The sequence below is a fragment of the Bison bison genome, unplaced genomic scaffold, assembly GCF_000754665.1.
Source record: "Bison bison bison isolate TAMUID 2011002044 unplaced genomic scaffold, Bison_UMD1.0 scf7180017864034, whole genome shotgun sequence".
NCBI classification, from domain to species: Eukaryota; Metazoa; Chordata; class Mammalia; order Artiodactyla; family Bovidae; genus Bison; species Bison bison.
This window is the reverse complement of record NW_011494606.1, coordinates 7,347,659-7,370,910: the sequence shown is the minus strand read 5'-3', so window position 1 is coordinate 7,370,910 and position 23,252 is coordinate 7,347,659. Positions and strand designations below refer to the sequence as shown.

Sequence of the window (23,252 nt, the reverse complement as noted above, 5' to 3'; positions counted from 1 at the left end):
GTTCCTCTTCACTTTCTGCCGTAAGGGTGGTATCATCTGCATATCTGAGGTTATTGATATTTCTCCCGGCAATCTTGATTCCAGCTTGTGTTTCTTCCAGCCCAGCGTTTCTCATGATGTTCTCTGCATATAAGTTAAATAAGCAGGGTGACAATATACAGCCTTGACGTACTCCTTTTCCTATTTGGAACCAGTCTGTTGCACGTCAATTAAGCATGGATTCAGAGTTATGTGCTTTTAGGCACTTGCCAAAATCAGGAAACCCACTTATTTTCTGGCATGTTTTATTTTTGTATGTTTTATAATCAATGAATCAGGTCATGAATAGATTTTCTCCATGAAAGGGTTTTTCTCTTTTCCCCAAATTCTCTACTCAAAGTGAGAGTAAACCACACATGGGCTTCCCAGGGGGCTCAGTGGTAGAGAGTCTGCCTGCCAGTGCTATAGAAACAGGAGACACAAGTTTGATCACTGAGTCAGGAAGATCCCCAGGAGAAGGGAATGGCAACCCACTCCAGTATTCTTGTCTGGAGAATTCCTTGGATAGAGAAGCCTGGCAGGCTACAGTCCATGGGGTTGCAAAGAGTTGGACACAACTGAGTAAACACACACACACACGTGTTTCACATCTTTGCTTGTGAGTTTTTTTTTTTTTTTTTATTTCAGAGTCATAGGAAATCGGGATAGTTACCTTTTTCTCCTTCCTTTTTGGGGCCATGTATATGGGGAGGTGTAGATAGAAGATTTGCCTCACTCCCTCAGGGAAACTCTGTAAGTGGAGATGTGTTGACTCCTTTTATTGCCTCCTTTGGGTCATAAATGATAAACTGTGAGATTTATCATTTATGAGATCTAATCAGCATTTTATTGGAGGCTGGTTCAGTGAACAGATTCTGTTCTCCAATAGCAGTGTTAAACTGTAAGTAAGCTAATTTTTGACAGGATTGTTCTTACAGGAACTTTGCAAGTATTATTATATGCCCCATTTGTTGCAGAATATGAAGTGTGGCTTTTCCCAGAGAATGATGCCTGCAGATCTTTGTTTAATGTTTAGAGTTGCTGATTTCCTCTTTCTCAAAAGGGGTAAACCATTAGTTTTATGTTTAATGATAAGGGAAATTTAGGCTTTTACAGAAGAAACTAACCAAGGGTCTTCTAGAAAAGCTTGTGCCTGGAAAACCTAAAATATGGAATGTGTCCCTGATGCACAATGGTTGAATACTAGTTGTTTCTGGAGAGGAGATTAGCACAGTGGTCTTTGAAAGCAGAACTGTTTGCCAAGTGTTATATATGGGACCCAGTTCCCCAATGAGATTGCTCCAACTGAAAAGGGCCATCAGCTGCTCCATCTGCACAGAAGGGCAAATCCTTGTCTACACCTCTCACTAACAGGAGTATCAGTGTTTTTCTCCTGAGGTACTTCCTCCTCCTTTCTCAGAATTCTGGTGCTGAGCAAAACAAACTTTTGTTGCCGTTAACATTTTATTTACAAGCTTTAGCCCTTTTTGTACTAAACCTTCATGCATCCTTTCTTACAGTGTTTGTCAGCCTCTTGTATTTGTCCTTGGTTAAATGTCACATACTTTTTCCCAACTTTTAAATGACCTGTGCATGCATACTTGTTTAGAGTTTAGGGATGAGGCAGAAGTTACATCTTACATACTAACTCTGATTATTCATCCAGGAGCATCGTGTTGAACTGAGGGCTCTTTCCAGATCCAAAGGCTAAGAGTCGCACTTAGTGGGGAGGTGTCTGTGTGTAGTATTGGCAAATATTTGCGCATGAGTTCATTTTCTTTTCATATTGGCACTGGTTGTGGTAATAGTCAGTTGCATTGTAGAGTCATCTTCCCTTTTAAAATCTTCCTAACTTGAAATTGGGTCAACTTCTTGTGAATTCTTTGAAATATATTCCTTTAAGATCTAGGATATGTTTTTATGTTTAAGTCACTCTCTTCTTAGCTGTCACTAAAACAAATAGGGCTAGGTTGGGTTATAGTGTAATAACAACCCTAAATCTTTAGAAGTTTAAAACAAGATGTTTATTTTATGTTAACACTAGTAGGCTGGGAGCCTTGTCCCATGTTGCCCTCTTCCTGAGACTTGGTTTAACAGTTGAGTGTTTTCAATCATCGTGGCAGAGATAAAGTGTATCATGACACATACACATTGACTTTTAAAAGCTTTTGGAAGTTACATATGATACTTTGCACATTTCATTGGCCAAATCAAGTCATGGCCATATGTAACTCAGGGAAGTGGGGAAGTGGAATTTTAACACGTGTAGAGACCTAGAAACATTTGGACACTCTACCATTTTTGTGAGTAGATATTGTCCTTCTTATATGTACTTCAAAGAATCCACCTGCCAATGCAGGAGACGTGGGTTCAATCCCTGGGTCAGGAAGATTCCCTGGAGAAGGAAGTGGCAACCTACTCCAGTCTTCTTTCCTAGGAAGTCCCATGGATAGAGGAGCCTGGCAGGCTACAGTCTATGGGGTCCCAAAGAGTCAAGCACGACTTAGTGACTAAACAACAACTATATTCTTCTTCCTATATGTACTTCATCCTTGGCTCTTCCATGTGGAGATAACCCCTAACTCCCGTTCAGTCACTGTGTCATGCTCAAAGTCTGGGATCTCTGAGTAATGCTTAGTAGCCATGATCTCTGGACTTCATAAGTTATCCATTTCCCTTACACTGTTGAATTCATAGAGTAGTTGTAGGGACATATAACTACAATATGTGTTCTTACTAATAATATTTGAAGAGAAGAATGGAAGACATAAACCAGACACTGAACTGTAGTGGTTTTGGAACCTTGCTGGACAGATATTGCTAGGGCTCAAAGTATAAGAAAAATGAAATAAAAAAGCATATCAAATGACTAGTTAACATTTGATTAGCCCACAGATTTACTTTGTGAAATTGCTATAAAAGCTGCTAAACATTTATAGTCAATTTCTGTGTTTTTCTCATTATTGTAGACCAGTGCTGCTGCTGCTGCTGCTAAGTCGCTTCAGTTGTGTCCGACTCTGTGTGACCCCATAGACGGCAGCCCACCAGGCTCCACCATCCCTGGGATTCTCCAGGCAAGAACACTGGAGTGGGTTGCCATTTCCTTCTCCAGTGCATAAAAGTGAAAAGTGAAAGTGAAGTCTCTCAGTCGCGTCTGACTCTTCGCAACCCCATGGACTGCAGCCTATCAGGCTCCTCTGTCCATGGGATTTTCCAGGCAAGAGTACTGGAGTAGGGTGCCATTGCCTTCTCCTGTAGACCAGTGACAAACAGTTAATATTCTAGCACATGCCCTGGAGCATAGTTCTTTATGGTCCTTGGCTTTGGCTTGCAAGAGGTCCTTTGATTTTTATCATCTTTGGCCACATCTGAAGTTGGACTTTGGAGAATATGGTTTTTTTTCTGTGGCTGAGCAGTTTTGTTAGTGTTTCCTGACCCTGCAAAGGTGGGGACTTAGGAATTGTTTTAAGTTTTGAACAGCTAGACTTTTAGATGGTGGTGCTTCTTTGAGTACCTTTCTTTTATTTCCTTGTTAAACGTAATCAACAGCAACTATCACATGCTACTCATCTTCTGTCTTGCAGCCATAAATAAGTTCTTTAGCCACATGAACCTAACTACATGCTCATAAATTCATTAGGTACTTCTCATTTCCAAATTATTGTAGTGACAGTTATATCAAATGTTTTGTTATTCCTTAACACAAATCATTTGTTGAGGTCCTGTCTCTGTGTTTCCTCGAAGAGAAAGAGTTTCCATGAGTAGTCTCAGAACAGTTTCCTGCTGCTTGGCCCCTGAGCCTATGTGTGGGGTTCTTGTTAAGGCAGCACCTCACTTGTGATTTATATACTGGTGAAGATAAACTAGATTATGCTGCAGTAATCCACCCCCTGCCACACCAGTCTCAGTGGTTTAAGACAACAAACCTATGTTATTTCTTCCTATGTCATATATTCATTGCATACCACCTGGGGGTTCTCTGGGCTGCACCCCATCTGGGACCTATGCTGACACACAGCCACCATCTGAGTGTTTTCAGTGACTGTGACGGAAGAAAAGAAAGCCAGGCACGTTGCACAGTAGCTGTTAAACTGTTGTGTGAGACAACCTTATGTGCTTATAGTGTTGAAAAAGCAAGGTATATGGGGTTTTAGTTTATCAGCTCTATTGTAAATTGAGAACTAAATTGTTTCTCATTATCCCTGAAATGTTAAATTGAAGAGTAAATGGTCTTCATGACCACTGAAATGATAAATGTCTAATTTAGTATGATTTTTTTTCCCTAAATTTTCCATTCTTCATTCTTTACTGAAAAGTTCCACTCCTATCCTTATGAGTAATTCTTGCTACTTTTTTTTTTTCCTGTCTCCTGTTTTGACATAGTGATCTTTTGCTTAAAAGATAAGGAATCTATTTAAAATTACAGTTAAAAAATAAATAAATAAATAAAATAAAATAAAATTACAGTTAAAATTCTCACCTGTACCTGTTGGTGTATCTTTACTTTCTAAAAGTATGATGTTTAATATAAAAACTAATTTCCCCAAACTATGTTCTTTTAAATGTAGATAATGTATATCAGCAGTAGAAAAGCTTCCTGAAAGAAGAAATTGTTCAAAAGAAATTTGAAAGTAGCAAAAGTATAAGAAAAGAGAACTGACAGTGGACACAGAGAACAGCATGGGAGTAAGTACAGCATGAAAGAAGATGAGAAGATGGTATATAGACTAAATCTGCGTTCAGAAGATAGAACTGAATTAAAATATGAGTTGAAGGAGCTATTTGCTTTTCTAAACTGTTTAAATCCATCAAACGTTACTAAATGTATATTTGGAAGGAATGTTCTTAAATAGTTTCAGTAGATATCCTCTAGGGTAGGTGGCCCCAACCTTTTTGGTGCCAGGGACCAGTTTCGTGGAAAACAAGTTTTCCATGTATGGGGGTAGGGAGCAAGAAGGGTGGTTTCAAGATGATTCAAATGTATTACATTTATTATGCACTTTATTTCTATAATTATTATATCAGCTCCACCTCAGATCATCAGGCATTAGATCCCAGAGATTGGGGACCCCTGTTCTAGAGGATTTAAAGTAAAAAGAATGTAGACATATATTTTGGATCTCATTTTCATGTTAGTGGTTTTAATTGCTATTTGAGTATTAATTGTAAATCCACTCTGGGTAGAGAATGATTAAATGCCCTGTTTAAAAAAAATAGATTGAATAATGTTTGAGAATTAATTTTAGAATCCTTAGAAATGACGGCTTAACACACACCAGTAAGTGGGGCTTCCCTGATGGTTCAGTGGTAAAAATCCACCTGCAATGCAGGAGATGCAGGAGACTCAGATTTGATCCCTGAATGAAGTTGGGAAGATCCCCTGGAGGAGGAAATGGCACCCCACTCCAGTATTCTTGCCTGAAAAATCCCATGGATAGAGGAGCCTAGTGGACTATACAGTTCCACTGTATAGTGGTTCACAAAGGTTCACAAAGAGTCAGACACAACTAAGAACACACACACACCAGTAAATAGCTATTAAACATAATAAACTTAGTATTGTGTTTTCCAGATATCCTTGATATCTTTGTATCAAAAATTAATAGTATTATAAAATCAATGTCATTATATATCATCCCCTCTCACATTTGTACTAGAAGGAAATAGTAAAGTATTAGCAAAATCAAACCTGAGACTAATTTCTTATATTATTCTTTTTACAGATTTTACTTCATTCATTCATTTAACAAATTCCTGGGGCACAACTTTGTCGCACACCTACTCTTACCAGGTATTGTCCTGGGCAACAGAAGACAGCAGTGAAAAGAGTAGATTCTCCTGTCCGTACGCAGCCGCAGCTGATGATGCCTTCCAGTTTCAGCGTGTTTAGAGCTGGCATCTCTTTTGTCATGATGTGCATTTTTTATACATCAGCAGTAGACTCTCCAGAGCTGAGTCCTCAGACATTCTTCAGTACATTGCAACCAGGAAAAGCCACCTTAGTTTATTTTTGTCAAGCTGGTAAGTATTTTTTATATTTTAATATGATTTTTGTGATGTTTCTATTGGTGTTTAATCATTATGCTCAGGGAGAACTTATTGTCAGGATTAATAAAATGTGCTTTAAAGCTGCTACTATGATATGCCTACCTGGGTTTGAATCCTGACTTTGCTTCTTCACCTGTTGTGTGACCTGGGTCAAGTCACTTAATCTCTCTGTGTGTCTTTTTTGTCATCCATAATGAGGAAGTAGTGTGTGCTTTATAAATTTGTTGTGACGATTAAGTGACTTAGCTCATGTCCCTAATCCATAGTAAATACTAGGTGAGAATTAGCTATGAGTAATATCATTTCATTATCATTTCTAAAAGTAAACATTTTGATATTTTTAGCATGTAAATATTTTTAAAGTGTTTTAAAACTTTAAATATAGTAATACTGATGCTTAAGTTTAATACTCTGCTTTAACCATACTGTTGATTATACTGAATTAATTAATACAGCTATTGAACATAACTGATCACTGTCACGGTTCTATTAAAATTTCTCAGGCCTTAAAAAATACTATTCTTGGAATTAGTAAGTGAATTCACATATTTGTTGGCTCCCTTATAGGGGTTCTTTGGTGTCTTAGAAGGTAAAGAGTTTGCCTCCAATGCAGGAGACCTGGGTTCGAACCCTGGTTTGGGAAGATCTCTTGGAGAAGGGAATGGCAACCCACTCCAGTGTTCTTGCCTAGAGAATTCCATTGTCAGAGGAGCCTGGCGGGCTACAGTCCATAGGGTCACAAAGAGTCAGGCACGACTGAGTGACTAACACTTTATTATAATTAGGATTTGAAAATGGTATGTTAAAATCATTTTGAAATTTTTGTACATGTATGTTTGTGTATAGTATTAAACTTGGAAAAATAATGACAACTGTTCCATTTAAATTAAACGTTTATTTATCCAGTTTATGTCTAGAAAGCTTCTAAGGTCACAAAATGAAAATATTTCATGATAAAAATATTAGAAATAAGAATAATGAGGCAATAGGAAATAGGGTACAAAAATATGTAATTGGTTTGTTTAGTTACTTATTTGTTGTTGCATAGTAGTTGAGCAAACTAATATATTTCTTTTGCAGTTTGCAGCTTTTGGCTTTAATTTTAAAAATTCATTTTTCCTAAGGGCAAGTCATAAAACATTCATAAAACATTTCTTATTTTAGAGTCTCCAAGAACTTCTATGTTTCTTGAAGAACTGAATGAGGCTGCTAAACCTCTCCAGGACTATGGAATTTCAGTAGCAAAGGTAAAAACATATTTATGTTAATAAATTATTAGTGACAAACATTCTACAGTTGTGTGACCTAAGAGTGAGTATCTATAAGTAATATGTTGTTTCACATCTTTTTTCAAACTGGAAAAATATTTTTTCTATCTTTTTTTTTCATAAGAATAAGCAGAAGTATAGATGGTTCCAAATTATTGTACAAGTTAGTACAAATACAGAGGAAAAAGCTATTTAGAATTCTTAGAGCTTTATTTTGTAAACCATTCTATTGGAGCTATAGTGTCATTTTTTCAGTCTTGTATATAGGCTCTTTTTATTTTGCCTAAGAAATATATCATAATAGATATTCATAACTATTAAAACATTTGTATTAGCACAAACTGAGGTATCAAAATTGAAGTAATTGAAGTGTGTGTTTTTGTTTTTTCTTTCATATTCTGTCTTTATAATTGCTTATGTTGTGGTTATATTTATTTTTAGAAAAATGTTAAGACGACCTAATTTGAAATTACATATTTAATTTCTCAAAAAGTGTTCAAACTTGCTGTGGAGTATTATGGAAAATTTCCAGATGCATCATGGTTTAAATAGCTTCATGAGCCTTTCATTTAGTTTAAACTTAGAATTTGTACCTCAGAAAGTGGAATGATTAATTACCCAGTGATTATTAAATTCTTCAGATTAGTGTCTCCCTGACTTTCTGTGTACGTTTATTCTTTTCTAGTTCATTAACCTTCCTCCTTTGAGAGATGGCTACTGTCTGTCTTGATCCCTGCAGCTTGAGTTCCCAGGGCAGGAAACATAGAAAAGTTAACTGACTGTGACTTTTAAAGGGAAACTCTTCACTCTCACCACAAAACACTTCTGACACCAAATGTGTGTGTTTTCCACACCAAGCAGGTCTGACACCAACAACCCAGCATTAGCACAGACCCCTCAGGGGAAGGATACAGTCCTGTGAGATTGCTCTCACTTTAGATTCCAGTCACAGGGAGTGAGAAGATCCCCAGGCTTCCTACAACTTCTGTAGAACTTGGCTACAAATGGGGGTTCTCACAACCCCATCCTCAGGGTCCATAATTGGCTACAGTGACTCACAGAACTCAGGGGAAGACTTTACTTAACTGTTACTGGCTTCTTACAAAGGATATCTCAGGAACAGCCAGGAAGAAATACATGGGCAAGATCTGGAAGAGTCTCAAGTGCAGGAGCTTGAGAAGGGAAGGGAAGTGGGGCTGAAAGTTACCACTCTCTAATCTTGCCTTTTGCTGGCAACCAGCCCCCTTCCTGAAGCTATCTAAGGGCCCCAACTGCCAGTCATTTCATTTGCATACAGACAGACTCTTATCACTACCAGAGATTCCAAGGGTTTTAGAAACTCTTCTATTTGGGGTTAAAGGACCAAATATTAGAACAAAAGATACTCCTACCACTCCATCATTCAGGAAATTACAGGGTTTTAGGTACTTCCCTAGTGACTCAGTCAGTAAAGAATATGCCTACAATGCAGGAGACCTGGGTTTGATCCCTGGGTCAAGAACATCCCCTGGAGGAGGAAATGGCAGTCCACACCAGTATTTTTGCCTGGGAAATCCCATGGACAGAGGAGACTGGTGGGATACAGTCTCTGGGCTTGCAAGCGTCAGACATGACTTAGCAATTAACCACCATAACCACCACCAGGAGCTCTGTGTCAGGAACGAGGGGTAGAGACCAAATATATATTTCTTATTATATCATAGTTATATTCCTTGGAGAAGGAAATGGCACCCCACTGGAGTATTCTTGCCTGAAAAATCCTGTGGACAGAGGAGCCCGATGGGCTATGGTCCAAAGATCACAAAGAATTGGACACAACTAAGCGACTAAGCATGCATGTATATACCTTTAAAAAAAATCTTTTTTTTTAAAGTGTCAGTTCTCTTTGTATAGAGGTCTCAGGGTCTCGATTAATTGTGAACCAGTTTATACTCTAGAATGATAATGGCGCCCAAGCTTTGAACAAAAATTGGGATTTAGAAACAAAATACTGGGTTGGTATGACACTCCAAAGGGATAATCATACTGTTTATCTAGCAGTCAGTAAACTGATGACTAGTGACTATGTGTTTGCTCACTGGAGTAGAATATGAAGGTTCATGCCTAAACATCACCTTTATGAACTAACAGTTCATAAAGCTTTTACAGTGAGGGCTTTGAAGTTATGTGGAAAGGAAACCATGGTGAAAGAGACAGACCTGGACCTCGAGTACCTAGCTCAGTCCCTGGTGCATAGTAGATACTTAGTACTGCTTAGGAGGCTGAAAAGAGCTCAGGATTATTTAGTCTCTTATTGGATTGTAGACTTAAAAGGTATTCACAACCTAAAAGTTGAGAGTTATGTTTTCTTAGGAGGGAATTTTTAGGACTTAAAACCCAGGAGCCAGCACCTCAAGTAACCCTGAGAGAATAGCTCTGAGGAGTTGACAGGGGCAACCGGATTTTGTAGAAGTTTTGCCAAAAAGGGCAGGTAGTCTGAATGTCAAAATTGATTGCTGTTAATTAAAGGAAAGTCAGATATGGCAAGTTAAGGAATTTAGTGGTTTTCTGTGTATAGGAATATGCAAGAATCCGGGCTCACTGAAATCATTCCTTTGATACGTACCTCAGCTATCTGGTGCCAGTATCCTGTATTTTCACATCCTGAGTTTTCTCAGGGCTCACCTTCGGTGGTGGCTGCAATAGCTGATCACCGTGACATCCTTTGTTTGCTGATACGGCAGGAAATACTCCATTTCTCAAGACGGAAAAATAACTAAGATCCCAGACTTTTCTTTGGAGAGTAGATATCCAAAACACATTCACAGACCTTTTTTTTTTTTTTGGTTACGCTGCACACCTTTGGGAATCTTCGCTCCCTGACCAAGGATTGAATCTGGGCCCTTGGCAGTGAAAGCTTGGAGTCCCAACCACTGTACTGCCAGAGAATTCCTGCAGACCATTATAATAACTGGCAGAACTTGGTCATTATAAGAGGTACAAATATAATGCTATAGAGGTTTAAAAGAAAGAAATCTTACATGATTATCAAAGTGGACATCATATTATGGTATTGGGAAAGACTTCACAAAAAGTAGCATTTTGAGATTGTCTTCAAAAGTTAAGATTTCTTTCGGCAGATGTAGATGAAGAAAACATTAAATTATAAATGGACTAAATATTCCAGGTAAGAAAACGATTGTCAGGCTGGGAACAATCAGATCAGATCAGATCAGTCGCTCAGTCGTGTCCGACTCTGCTACCCCATGAATCCCAGCACGCCAGGCCTCCCTGTCCATCACCAACTCCTGGAGTTCACTCAGACTCACGTCCATCGAGTCACTGATGCCATCCAGCCATCCCATCCTCTGTCGTCCCCTTCTCCTCCTGCCCCCAATCCCTCCCAGCATCAGAGTCTTTTCCAATGAGTCAACTCTTCGCATGAGGTGGCCAAAGTACTGGAGTTTCAGCTTTAGCATCATTCCTTCCAAAGAAATCCCAGGGCTGATCTCCTTTAGAATGGACTGGTTGGATCTCCTTGCAGTCCAAGGGACTCTCAAGAGTCTTCTCCAGCACCACAGTTCAAAAGCATCAATTCTTCGGCGCTCAGCCTTCTTCACAGTCCAACTCTCACATCCATACATGACCAAAGGAAAAACCATAGCCTTGACTAGACGAACCTTTGTTGGCAAAGTAATGTCTTTGCTTTTGAATATGCTATCTAGGTTGGTCATAACTTTCCTTCCAAGGAGTAAGCGTCTTCTAATTTCATGGCTGCAGTCACCATCTGTAGTGATTTTGGAGCCCAGAAAAATAAAGTCTGACACTGTTTCCACTGTTTCCCCATCTATTTCCCATGAAGTGGTGGGACCGGATGCCATGATCTTCATTTTCTGAATGTTGAGCTTTAAGCCAACTTTTTCCTCTCCACTTTCACTTTCATCAAGAGGCTTTTGAGTTCCTCTTTACTTTCTGCCATAAGGGTGGTGTCATCCGCATATCTGAGGTTATTGATATTTCTCCCGGCAATCTTGATTCCAGCTTGTGTTTCTTCCAGTCCAGCGTTTCTCATGATGTACTCTGCATAGAAGTTAAATAAACAGGGTGACAATATACAGCCTTGATGAACTCCTTTTCCTATTTGGAACCAGTCTGTTGTTCCATGTCCAGTTCTAACTGTTGCTTCCTGACCTGCATACAAATTTCTCAAGAGGCAGATCAGGAGGTCTGGTATTCCCATCTGTTTCAAAATTTTCCACAGTTTATTGTGATCCACACAGTCAAAGGCTTTGGCATAGTCAATAAAGCAGAAGTAGATGTTTTTCTGGAACTCTCTTGCTTTTTCTATGATCAACCAAATCCAGTTGTAAGATATTTAGAAATGCATCTTCAAGACTTTAGAAACTCTCAAAGTAAATGAAGGAAAAATAATATATCATGCAAATAATAACCAAAAGAAAGCTGGTGTGACTATATTACTTTATCAATGTAGATTTAAAAGCAAAAAACCTTTGGGTCATCTTTTTTCTATCATAACCAATCCATTAATAAGTCCTTCAGGTTCTACTTCCCTGGTAGCTCAACTGGTTAAGAATCCGCCTGTAATCAGGAGACCCCAGTTCAATTCCTGGGTCAGGAAGATCCGCTGGACAAGGGATAGGCTATCCACTCCTGTATTCTTAGGCTTCCCTTGTGGCTCAGCTGGTAAAGAATCTGCCCGCAATGCGAGAGACCTGGGTTCAATCCCTGGGTTGGGAAAATCCCCTGGAGAAGGGAAAGGCTGCCCACTCCAGTATTCAGGGCTGGAGAATTCCATGGACTGTACAGTCCATAGGGTTGCAAAGAGTTGGACACAACTGAGTGACTTTCACTTTCTCTCAGGTTCTACTATCAAAACCATGCATACTTGACCACTTCCGGTATCTTCATTTCCAGTATCTTGTCCAAACATCCTCACTTCTCCTCTGGGAAACCACAACAGCTGCCTATTTGGCCTTTTTCCTTTCACTTTTGTCTCACCAAACCCTTCTCCACACATAAGCAAATGTATCAGATCTCAGAAAGGCTTCCCATTAGAGTTGTGTTAAAATCGAAACTCCTCTTTGGATACTGACTTCCTCTTATCTCACTTTCTGTTCCTCCACCTTCCTCAGTTTGTTCCTGGCACTTGCTAGTTGTCTTTGTGTTACTTGAACCTGCTAGATTTTCCATAAGGCCTTTGCAGGTATTTCCCACTCATCTCTTCCACATATTTATATATTTGCATGCATCATTCCGTTACTTCAGTTCTTTGTTCACATGTTACCTCCTCAGAGAATCCTTCTTTGATGAAGATAAGCCTTCTTTAGGTAAGCCTTCTTACCTAAAATGTCCTGTCATACACTATCCCCATAGTAAGTTTTTTTTCCTTCATAGTGCTTAACATTACATATTATTTAGTTTTTAAATGGTCTATCTCTGCTTTTAGAATATGAGTTCTAAAGAGAAAGATTTTAATTTGGAACCTAACTGTGCTCCCAGTGAAGAGAATAGTGACTAACATACGATAGGTGTTCAAATGTGTTTTGAGTGAATGAATGGACAAATCTGTTATCATAATATAAACCATCCCCTATGCTCTGACTTTAAAAAATTTTTTTTTTTTTAATTACAGTAAAATTCATGGCTTTTGGTTATGACTATACTCTGACTTTTAATTCTGGTTTTCTATTCCTCATATCCTTTCTGGGTATCAGTTCTCTTTTAGTAGCTGTTTGAAAAATAAAACAAATGTAGCTTTTCCACTTGTCACTGTGCTTCCTCAAACTCCATTAAAGTTAACCTGAAAACAAAAACCAAAAACAAAACAAAAAAAACCCATTAACAAATGCAAATTTAACAAAATCCAAAACAAAATACTAACTGTTCTTCCTATCTTAGTTTTGGTAAGTTATGTTTCAGGCAACCCACTTGCCCTGTCTGACAGCCTCTTCATTCTCTCTCTTTCCTTCCCCTCTATGTCCCGTGGTGCATATTATACGCTCAGTCTTCTTAGTTTTACTTTCTGTATTTGTGAAAAGTCTCTTGAATCTCTTCTGTCCTTTTCTGCTTTACTTCAGGCCCTTGTCAGCCTTGACCTGTGAAAGTGAAAGTGTTAGTCGCTCAGTGGTGTCCCACTCCTTGCAACCCTATAGACTGGAGCCTGCTAGGCTCCTCTGTCCATAGGATTCTGCAGACATGAATACTGGAGTGGGTTGCCATGCCCTCCTCTAGGGGATCTTCCTGACCCAGGGATCCAACCTAGTCTCCCACATTGCAGGTGAATTCTTTACAGTCTGAGTCACCAGGGAAACCCTTCTTGACCTGTGGTGGTGGTGGTTTAGTTGCTAAGTCATATTTGACTCTTGCAACCCCATGGGCTGTAGCCCGCCAGGCTCCTCTGTGGAATTCTCCAGGCAAGAATACTGGAGTGGTTGCCATTTCCTTCTCCAGAGGATCTTCCTGACCAGGAATCGAACCCAGGTCTCCTGCATTGCAGGCAGATTCTTTACCAACTGAGCTATGAGGGAAGCTTTGACCTGTACTGATGTGATATTCTGTCATCTGGCTTCCTTGCCTTTGTGCTGTACCTTCCATTTCATCTGCATGTTGCTGCCAGGATCGTCCTCATATTTTTCACAGAGTCTTCATTGTAAACTATCAAGAGTGTTGTGGCTGCTCTAAAATCATCAGGAACTCAGACTCGTTCTTTCTTTTGCACCATCCTTAGCAAGGGTTTCTCCTTTAAGGATGCCTTATGGCCCATGATGACTGCTGGTGCCTACCTGCCTTGTTAGGTTTTTTTCTTTGTCATCAAGGAGTGGGAAGAGCATGAGTATCAGACAACCTCCTTTAAGACCCTTCTAGGAATGCCAAACCTGTGACTTCTCCGCACCTTATGTACCTATCCTTAGCTTTTGGGGGAGTCTGGAAAAGTCTTTTAATGGGGGAACTTGCTATTAGTGACATTCTATTAGTGAAGCAAAGAGAGTGGGATGGATTTGGGGTGGGGAACCAGCAGTATCTGTCATACCTGTGTTCCAGCTACTGAGATGCTTCTGTGGTTCCAACTTACCATTCACTTCTCTGTTTCCTGGCATTCACTTCTCTGTTTCCTGGCTTTTGCCCATGATTTTTTTGTCTTGCTTTTATTGTTTCCTTCCTTTTCTACGTCATTATCTCCTACTTCCTTCATAAGATTGAATTGAATTGTGCGTGATTAAATATAACTCTTTGGTATAAGTGAGCAGTTACAGCATATAAGTCAGAAAAAAAGTAAAATAAGAAATGTGATCTGGAGATACACTGCACTATTTAACTTTCCTTTGTGTTTCCCTAACCAAGAAACTCTGCCATTTGCTCTACACTCTTAAGCGTTAAATATAATCTTTTAAAGGTTAATTGTGTCACAGAAGAAACATCGAGATACTGTGGAAGTGAAAAGGATTTGATAAAAGCATATTTATTCAGGTAAACTAGTTTTTTTTTCACTGGGATGGATAAATATAAAGCTATGCCTCTAAAATATTCAAGTATACGAAATGTCACGAAGCCAGAAGGAAGCTCTGTGTAATGGGGATCATATGAAGCTTAGCAAAAAAGTCTAAGTAATAGATTTGTTACCTCCACTTTGGCTTCCTAATCTATAGATTGAGGAGAATGATACTTAACTGTCAGGGTTGTTTTGGATATTATATGAGAATCTTATGTAAGCTTTGACTGCAAATGCCTGGTAAGTAAGCACTTAGTATATGTCATGTTCTAAGTAGGTATGTCAGGTCAGGTGTGAAATAAATGTCTTACTACTTTATTTTTGAGGGGTCTACAGGTTTCCAGGTTATAGATTTCTCCATACTGGGGTCTTCTAATCTGAGTCAGCAAACTCTTGGGATTTGGCCTAGGAAGTAGGGACAGGTCCTTTATCCTCCGGGACCTACTGCTAAGGACCCTTCTTTGTCTCTTCTGCTTGTCTCCTTCCCAGCCCATTTGGGGCATCTGTGTATGCTGTGAGAAAGGGAGGCAGGAGGAAGCCCTGTTGGGACTCATGTTTTTTCCCAGTCTTTTTGCCAACCACAGAGCTTTTCAAAGTGAGCCTGTCTATGAGGTGTGTATAGTAAGTATTTCAGTGTGTGTTATGACCAGTGCTCTGGTAGGTGCATCGGATAGTGGATGAGACACAGGTTCTAACATCAAAGAACTTCCAGTCAGTGTGTTAGAGCCACAAGTGAATTGAATGCTAAGGAAATCTTTCTGTAATGCTTTACAGGGGCAACATACCACTGAGAGAATTCCCAACGGATACCTTGTTTGACGTGGATGCTATCGTTGCTCATGTGCTCTTGTAAGTTCAGGGGGCACTTGTTTACTTACTCATTTGTTATTTATCTATTGATTTCATTTTAGACAATCGCAATCCATTGTAATACTTCAGGGCCTTAACATTATATTTGTAAGCATCAGTTTTATACATATTGCTTGTCTGTTTTCCTACGTAGTGAAGTGAAAGTTGCTCAGTCTTGTCTGACTCTTGGCGACCCCATGGACTAAACAGTCCATGGAATTCTCCAGGCAAGGATCCTGGAGTTGGTAGCCTTTCCCTTCTCCAGGGGATCTTCCCAACCCAGGGATTAAGCCCAGGACTCCCACATTGCAGGCAGATTCTTTACCAGCTGAGCCACAAGGGAAGCCTGTTTTTCCATGTAGGGTATCTATAATTTCTTGAATGGCAAAGTATACAGAAACATGGAAATATTCTGCATAAAAGTAGGAAATGGTACAACATGGCCACCTGGGTCATACTATTGCTCTTGCCTTTGATTCTGTCTGTGGAGTGAGGATTTTACCAGGTCAGAAGCTCATTTTTGCTATTCCCACTAGGGTTTTTGAAGTGTCTAGCCTCCTTTTCACCTCTGCCTGATTTTTTTCTGGAGTCTGTAGCTCTGTGCCTGCTCAGTAAGTACAGAAACATTTCAGATATCCTCAGCACATATTGAATGTTTATTGAGGGAGTGAATCTAATTTAACTCTCCTAGCACGGAATCATTAGGCCTGGGATTCAGACTCACCTGGAGTCCATTCCTCCTCAAATGAAGCAGTAATATCTTTGGTGACAGAGCTAACAGCTACGACGTTTCAGGACATGACTTTGCATGGACTTTTTCAATTTAACATTTACTGTGGTTCTTTTGCCACTGAGACCTTTTCTGAAATTGAGTATCTTATTTTCTGTGTGGCTCCCATCTTCCTTCTCTTCTACCTGATTCTCACAAAAATGAGACTTTGGGTGAAAGTTAGTGTTAGTCACTCAGTCATGTCTGACTTTTTGTGACACTATGGACTGTAGCCCACCAAACTCTGCTGTCCATGGGATTTTCCAGGCAAGAATACAGGAGTGGGTTGCCATTGCCTTCTCCAGGGGATCTTCCCAACCCAGGAATCAAATTTACATCTCCTGTGTCTCCTGCACTGCAAGCAGATTCTTTACCCGCTGAGCCATGAGGGAAGCCCTGGGTGAAATTTAAGTTACAGGACATTCTCAACTTCAAAGGTGAAAAGTTGTGGTTATCACATGTTCCAGTACTAATATTAGTGAATAGTCTTTAGAAATCTCTGCTAACCGTGAACCCTGAGGCCTGTGGCCTGAACAGCCAGTTGTAAGTGATAAGAGATGGTCTTTTGAAGAAGGAATTCTAAAGAGCTCCTGGGCTGTCCCAGAATAAAGAAGGGATGGCTATCTTGATAGTGGGAGTGATAAAAAGCTTAGCAAAAAATTCAAGTCATAGATATATTAGTTCTCAAGAAGCTTACTCATTTATGCTCTTTTTACAGTGGACACCCATTGACTATCTTTGACGCAGAAGTAAGGGTGACGAATCAGAGAAAGGTTCTTTAAGGGATGGGGGAGGGGATACTAAGATTGTCTTTGACAAGTTTGACAGCAAATTCTGGAGCAGCAGGTTCACGCTAGCTCCATGACAAAGGTGGTTTTGAAACTATTGGGCAGTAGATGTAGAGAGGCTGCCCGAGCTGGAGACCCTGATACCTGAACTGGGTAGCCTGTGGGGCTTATGTCATTCAATCCTTCTGTGGTGTCCTGTTCCTTTGCTGTACAAAGGCTGATTTATAGAACACTACTACCACAAATAGAGTATTCCCCAGGGTCCTCCTATATACCAGATACTTGTAAGGCATTGGAGATGCAAAACAGAATAAGATACAGTTCTGTCCTCTAAGAATTTAGCATTTTGTTGCAAAGACAGATATGATAAACAGAAAATATTATATAGTAAGTGAAATAGAGCTTCATAAGGGCTTAAATGTCAACAGGGTAGAGAATATTTCCTTGGGTCTAGAATGAGGGTAGATATTTGGTAAGAAGCCTTCCTGAAGGAAGGTAGCATTTGGGGTATGTCTTAAGGGATAAACAGGCGTTTGCTCAGTGAAGAAATGAAAGGTGGAAGAAGCAGAGGGAACTATGAGCCCAGGCAGGGAGGTCAAGACAGTTTGGAGAGGGTAGTTTTTACTGGCGTTTCAAATGTATGTAAAGCAGGAGGTGAGAGCAGAGAACTTGGCATGGGGTCAGCGGAGGGGATCTTTGTTTACCATGAGAAGGAATTGAGGCTTTGGGGTAGCCAGTGAAGGGTGAGGAGGCCGGCTCTGGGCCACAGTCCTTGTGGATCTTCCAGGCCCAACCACAGGCAGCTGCAGGCTTTGTCTGGCAGGCCTCATAGAGGGAAGGTGCCCGCTCACATCAGAGATAGGAGCCAGCTCTTTGGGGCTCCTTGGAATGAGATGACTCCTGTGCCCAGTGGCTCTGGCCTGGAGCTGTTCTGTGGTTGGGGAAGGGAATGGAGCTTGTGGAGTTGGTGTCTCTCCTCCCCTTTTGCCTCTAGCACTGTCGCAGTGAGTAAATAAAGGCTTGGTTGTGACTTTTACTCTTTGTCCTAATTGACCTGATTGTTCAGCAGAAGGTTATAGGCAGTAAGAGATGTGATCGGATTAGCACTTAAGAGCTCCTTCTGGTGGGTGAGAGACAAGTCCATGGGATCCACACACATGTAGACACCATTGTGTGGCCATTGTAGAATCTAGGGAAATAAAGATAGCAAAGAGGAGGTTTCTTTTTAATGGTGAGGAGGTGAAATTTTTAAGAAATACTTATTTTTTGGTTGTGTTGGGTCTTACTTGTGGCACAAGGAGTCTCTGTTGTGTCCCGTGGGATCTTTTGTTGGGGTGCACAGACTTTCTAGTTGTGGAAAAGAGGCTCCAGAGTGTGCGGGCTTGAGGCCATCGGCTTAGTTGCCCCGTGGACTATGGGACTCTTAGTTCCCCAGTGAGGGATCAAATCCGTGTCCTCTGCATTGAGAGGCAAATTCTTAATCACCAGGCCACCAGGAAAGCCCTCTGCTGCTGCTGCTGCTAAGTTGCTTCAGTCGTGTCCAACTCTGTGCAACCCCATAGACAGCAGCCCACCAGGCTCCCCTGTCCCTGGGATTCTACAGGCAAGAACACTGAAGTGGGTTGCCATTTCCTTCTCCAATGCATGAAAGTGAAAAGTGAAAGTGAAGTGGCTTGTGTCTGACTCTTCGCGACCCCATGGACTGTAGCCTACCAGGCTCCTCGGTCCATGGGATTTTCTAGGCAAGAGGACTGGAGTGAGTTGCCATTGCCTTCTCAGAAAAGCCCTCTAAGAGGTGAAATTAACTGAATTTGGTAGCGATTAATTTGAATAATCCCTGATCTCTTCTTTTCCTTCCTTCCCTCCTCACTCTACCCCATCAGATGCTGATCTGATCACCATCTGAGATAGGCAAAGGAAGAAGGGCAAGGTTACAGGAAAAAATAAGTCTAGTTTAATAAGTCAGATGCTCATCTTATCTGAGTCTCCAGTAGGCAGTTGTAGGAATTTGCATTCCTAAGGAGTGTTGTCAACATGCAGGTCATCTAGGGAGCATTCTAGGACAGTACAAACATATAGAGGAAGAAGAAACTGGGCAGAAAAAAAAAGAAATATCAGGAAAGTAGAATTCTAAAGAGGCAATGTCCTCATTTTTGTTTAAAGCATAAGAAAAATGACTTGTGGAATACAGTAATTTACAAAAATTTTCAGTAATGATATGTAGAATCTTGAAGAACTGTGCTAAATAAATAGTATGCAATATCAGAGCTGTACTTTTTTTTTCCTCCACGAAGAAAGAGAATGTCTCTTAAGCCATCATCCTACTTGTTTGTGCTAAGAGCATCAGTTTGAAATACCCAGTTCCTGGCAAGCAGTTTCTCTCTTGTACTCTTTTCAGTTGCATACTATTCATAGAAATGAAACTGAACTTGTTGCTGGATATTTTTTGCCCTTTTTTCTATCACATTTTGAACTTTCTTATTAATTGCAAAGTACTTTCTGTATATAAAGGAGATAGAAACTGTACATTTTCCTGTTTGTGATTTATCTTTTGAATTTCCCTATTTAAAAAAAAAATATTATCAGGTCAAATTTATCTTTTCTCTTTTAACGTCTGGATTTTAAGTTGTACCAAGGTCTCCCTTTTGCTTTTGTTACAAAGGAATTCACTTAAAAACTTAACAGATGTTTTTTAGAGCAGGTTTAGGATTACAGAAAGTTGAACAGACAACGCGGAGAATTCCTCATTTCTCCTCTGTACTCAGTGTCCTCTGTTACCGTATTACATTGGTGTGGCACCTTTGTCACAGTTGATGAATTCATATTGGCACATTATTATTAACCAAAGTGCATACTTTTTAGTAGGATTCACTCTTTGTTGTGTAGTTCTATGAGTTTTGACAAATGTATGATGACATGTATCCATCGTTATTTATCAAACAGAAAGTTTCACAGCCCTAAAAATCCCCTGCACTCCTCTTAGTTATCCTTCTCTGCCACTCCCCAACCTCTGATCTTTTTACTGTATAGTTTTACCTTTTTGAGGGTCATATAGATAGAACTGTAACCCAGAAAAAGGGCTCATGTGTCAGAGTTTCACAGAAAGCCAAGCTCTGACAGTGACTGCAGCAAGGTAAGGATTTATTGCAGGCTGCTGAGCAAGTGAGTGGGAGACAAACCTCAGGTCCACTCCAATTTGGTCTCTGAGTTAGGAGCTGGGGGAGAAGAACAGAGAAGCTGGGGTTATTCATTGTCTAGTGACATTTCTGTGACATTTCTTACTTGTAGTTTCAGAAGTCAGAATACCTACATTTTACTAACATCTGGTTGGGTGGACCATGACCCCAGGAGGTGGTGTTGGGGAGGTGGGGAGGTCTGATAGCTCATCCTGCCCTGGAGAAAAAACCTGAGTCTGTAAGTTAATGATAAGTTATCCATGACAGCAATTTTAGTATGTTAACAGTGTTATAGGCAACAGCAACTTTAGTCATCTGACTGTTGATTACTGTTCAGTTAGCACAGAGTTGAGGTCAGAGGGCACAAGAAAGGGAATACAGTTTTGGATATAGAAGTTAATCATAAAGTTGTCAGGGGGACTTGATTTTAGAGGGGGCTCAGTTTCAGAATCATACAGCATGTACCCTTTTCAGATTGGCTGCTGCATAAAATTAGCAGTATGTTTTAAGATTCTTGCATGTCTTTTTATGGCTTGGTAGCTCATTTCTTTTTTATTGCTGAGTAATATTCCATTGTATGGATATACCACTGTTTATCTCTTCACCTGTTGAAGGACATCTTGCTTGCTTCCAAGTTTTGGCAGTTATCATTAAAGTTGCTATAAAGCTCGTGTGTAGGTTTTCTCTATTGATGTGGTTTTTCAACTCATTTGGGTTAAATCTTCGGGGTATGATTTCTCAATCATATTTTAAGACTGATTCGGTTTGTAAAAAACTGCCAAACCGTCTCCAAACTGTATCATTTTGCATTACCACCTACGTCGAATGAGTTCCTGCTGCTACACATCCCCACCAACATTTGGTATTGCTAATTTTCTTCTTTCTTTTTTTAACTGTAGCTATTCTGTTAGGTGTGTAGTGGTATTTCGTTTTAATTTGCAACTTCCTAAGGACATATGATATTGAGTATCTTTTAATATGCTTATTTGGCATCTGTATATTTTCTTTGGTGGGGTATCTGCTCAGATCTTTTGCCCATATTGTAAATGTTTTTTTTTCTCTTTTTTTCTCATTGTTGAGTTTAAGAGTTCTTTTATATATTTTGGATACACTCCCTTTAAGAGTTCTTTTATATATTTTGGATACAAGCCCTTTATCAGATATATATGTTTTGCAAATATTTTCTTCCAGTCTGTGGCTTGTTCGTCATTCTCTTAACAGTGTCTTTTGTAGAGCAGAAATTTTTAATAGTAATGAAATCCAACTCTATAATTTTTTTAATGGATCATGTTTTAGGTTGTATCTAAAACTTCATTGCCAAATCCAAGGTCACCAAGATTTTCTTCCATGTCTTAACATCTAGGTCTCTGCTCCATTTTGAGTTATTTTTTGTGAAAGGTGTATAGTCAGTGTCTGGGTGCACTTATTGGCATGTGGATATCCAGTGGCTTTAGCACCCTTTTTTGAAGTCTAGCCTTTCTCTACTAAATTGCTTTTGCTCCTTTGTCAAAGATCAGATTCTATTTATGTGGGTGTATTTCTTCTCTTAATGTCTTACTGGTTCATTTTTACATTTAAATCTTGGCTTTGTTTGGAATTTAGGTGAATGGTATGAGCAATGAACTTAGCTATATAGTAATCAGGTGGTTAAATAGTTATCCCAACAAAACTGAGATTAATCTCAGTTTTCAAGATGCCATTTTTTATACTAAACGCTCATATATATTTGGGCCTACTTTGGACTTTCTGTTTCATTAATCTGTCTTGTTTTTTTTTCTGTTTTTACTGTTATCTTAATTACTGAGGCTTTATAATATACTGTCTGAAAGATCCTGGACACGACTGAGCAACTAAGCACAGCACAACACAGCACATCTGAAAGATCCAGGTCCCTTCATGTTTCTTTTTCTAGAATTACATTTTTATTCTATTTACATGTGACATTTAAAATTGGATTGTCCAATTTCTTCTTCTCCCTGACTAAATCCTACTGGCATTAAATTTATAAGTTATTTTAGGGATACTTGGCATCTTTGAATGAATCTTCCCATCCCATAACCAGATGTCTTTCCATTTATTCAAGTTGTGTATCCTCTAAGTAGTGTTTTAATTTTTTCTTTGTGTATGCTTGGACAGTAAAATTTATTACTAGGCATTTTTTATGTCTTCTATTCCTATTGTAAATGGGTTCTTTTCTTCCATTATCCCTAATACACACATACTGATACATTTGTATGTGATTAGTAATCTACAGTTATTTATACTTGAAATAGAAAAGATTAAGGTTTTAGACAATTTCTTAGTCTCAGAAATTAGAGAAAGAATTGAGTTAGTAAAATCTTAGAATAAAAAGTGTAAACTAAGGTAATCCTACACTAAATAGTTATAGAACTGCGTATTTTTGAACCATAATGGCCAGTTAAATCATGGAGTTTTTTTTTTTGGTAGGACATTTAAAATATTCCTAAAACATCAGTGATTAAAAGTATGTTGACTTAATGGTCTATTAAGATTTTTCACACATTGATTTTTCAGGATATATTAATGACATAAACCAAGTGTTTAGAGTATAGCAGAGTTCTGTGTGTATAAGAAAGGAAGTGTTAGAGTCTAAAACTCTGAAGGGTCTTCGATGCTACCCTCCTTATGTATATACGTGTAGAAATGCCAAGTCTTGGAATCGGCGATCACACACAGCAATAACAGCAGTCAGAGCAACGTGATAGTACTGGATTGCTTTATCCAGTTCTCCACAGAGCTGCAAGGTGAACGCTGTATTCTTAACATCTGTATTTACAGCAAGGTCTGGAGAAGAGCTTAAATTATGAATCTCTGAGTTTATATAGG

At 39.4% G+C, this 23,252-nt stretch overlaps 1 protein-coding gene across 3 annotated transcripts in view; it reads left to right on the top strand.

The window, feature by feature from the left end:
* TXNDC16 (thioredoxin domain containing 16) overlaps positions 1–23,252 on the top strand; it is a 94,296-nt gene that overhangs the window by 2,861 nt on the left and 68,183 nt on the right. Inside the window, exons 2-7 of one of the 3 annotated variants that reach the window (XM_010834573.1) lie at positions 2,988–3,092; positions 4,587–4,704; positions 5,742–6,039; positions 7,231–7,313; positions 14,728–14,801; positions 15,598–15,672. In XM_010834573.1, the coding sequence (XP_010832875.1) occupies positions 5,880–6,039; positions 7,231–7,313; positions 14,728–14,801; positions 15,598–15,672 (392 nt within the window). In that variant the 5' untranslated portion in view covers positions 2,988–3,092; positions 4,587–4,704; positions 5,742–5,879. The remainder of the gene's footprint in view (positions 1–2,987; positions 3,093–4,586; positions 4,705–5,741; positions 6,040–7,230; positions 7,314–14,727; positions 14,802–15,597; positions 15,673–23,252) is intronic. The other 2 variants (XM_010834575.1, XM_010834576.1) reach the window with 2 other exon arrangements.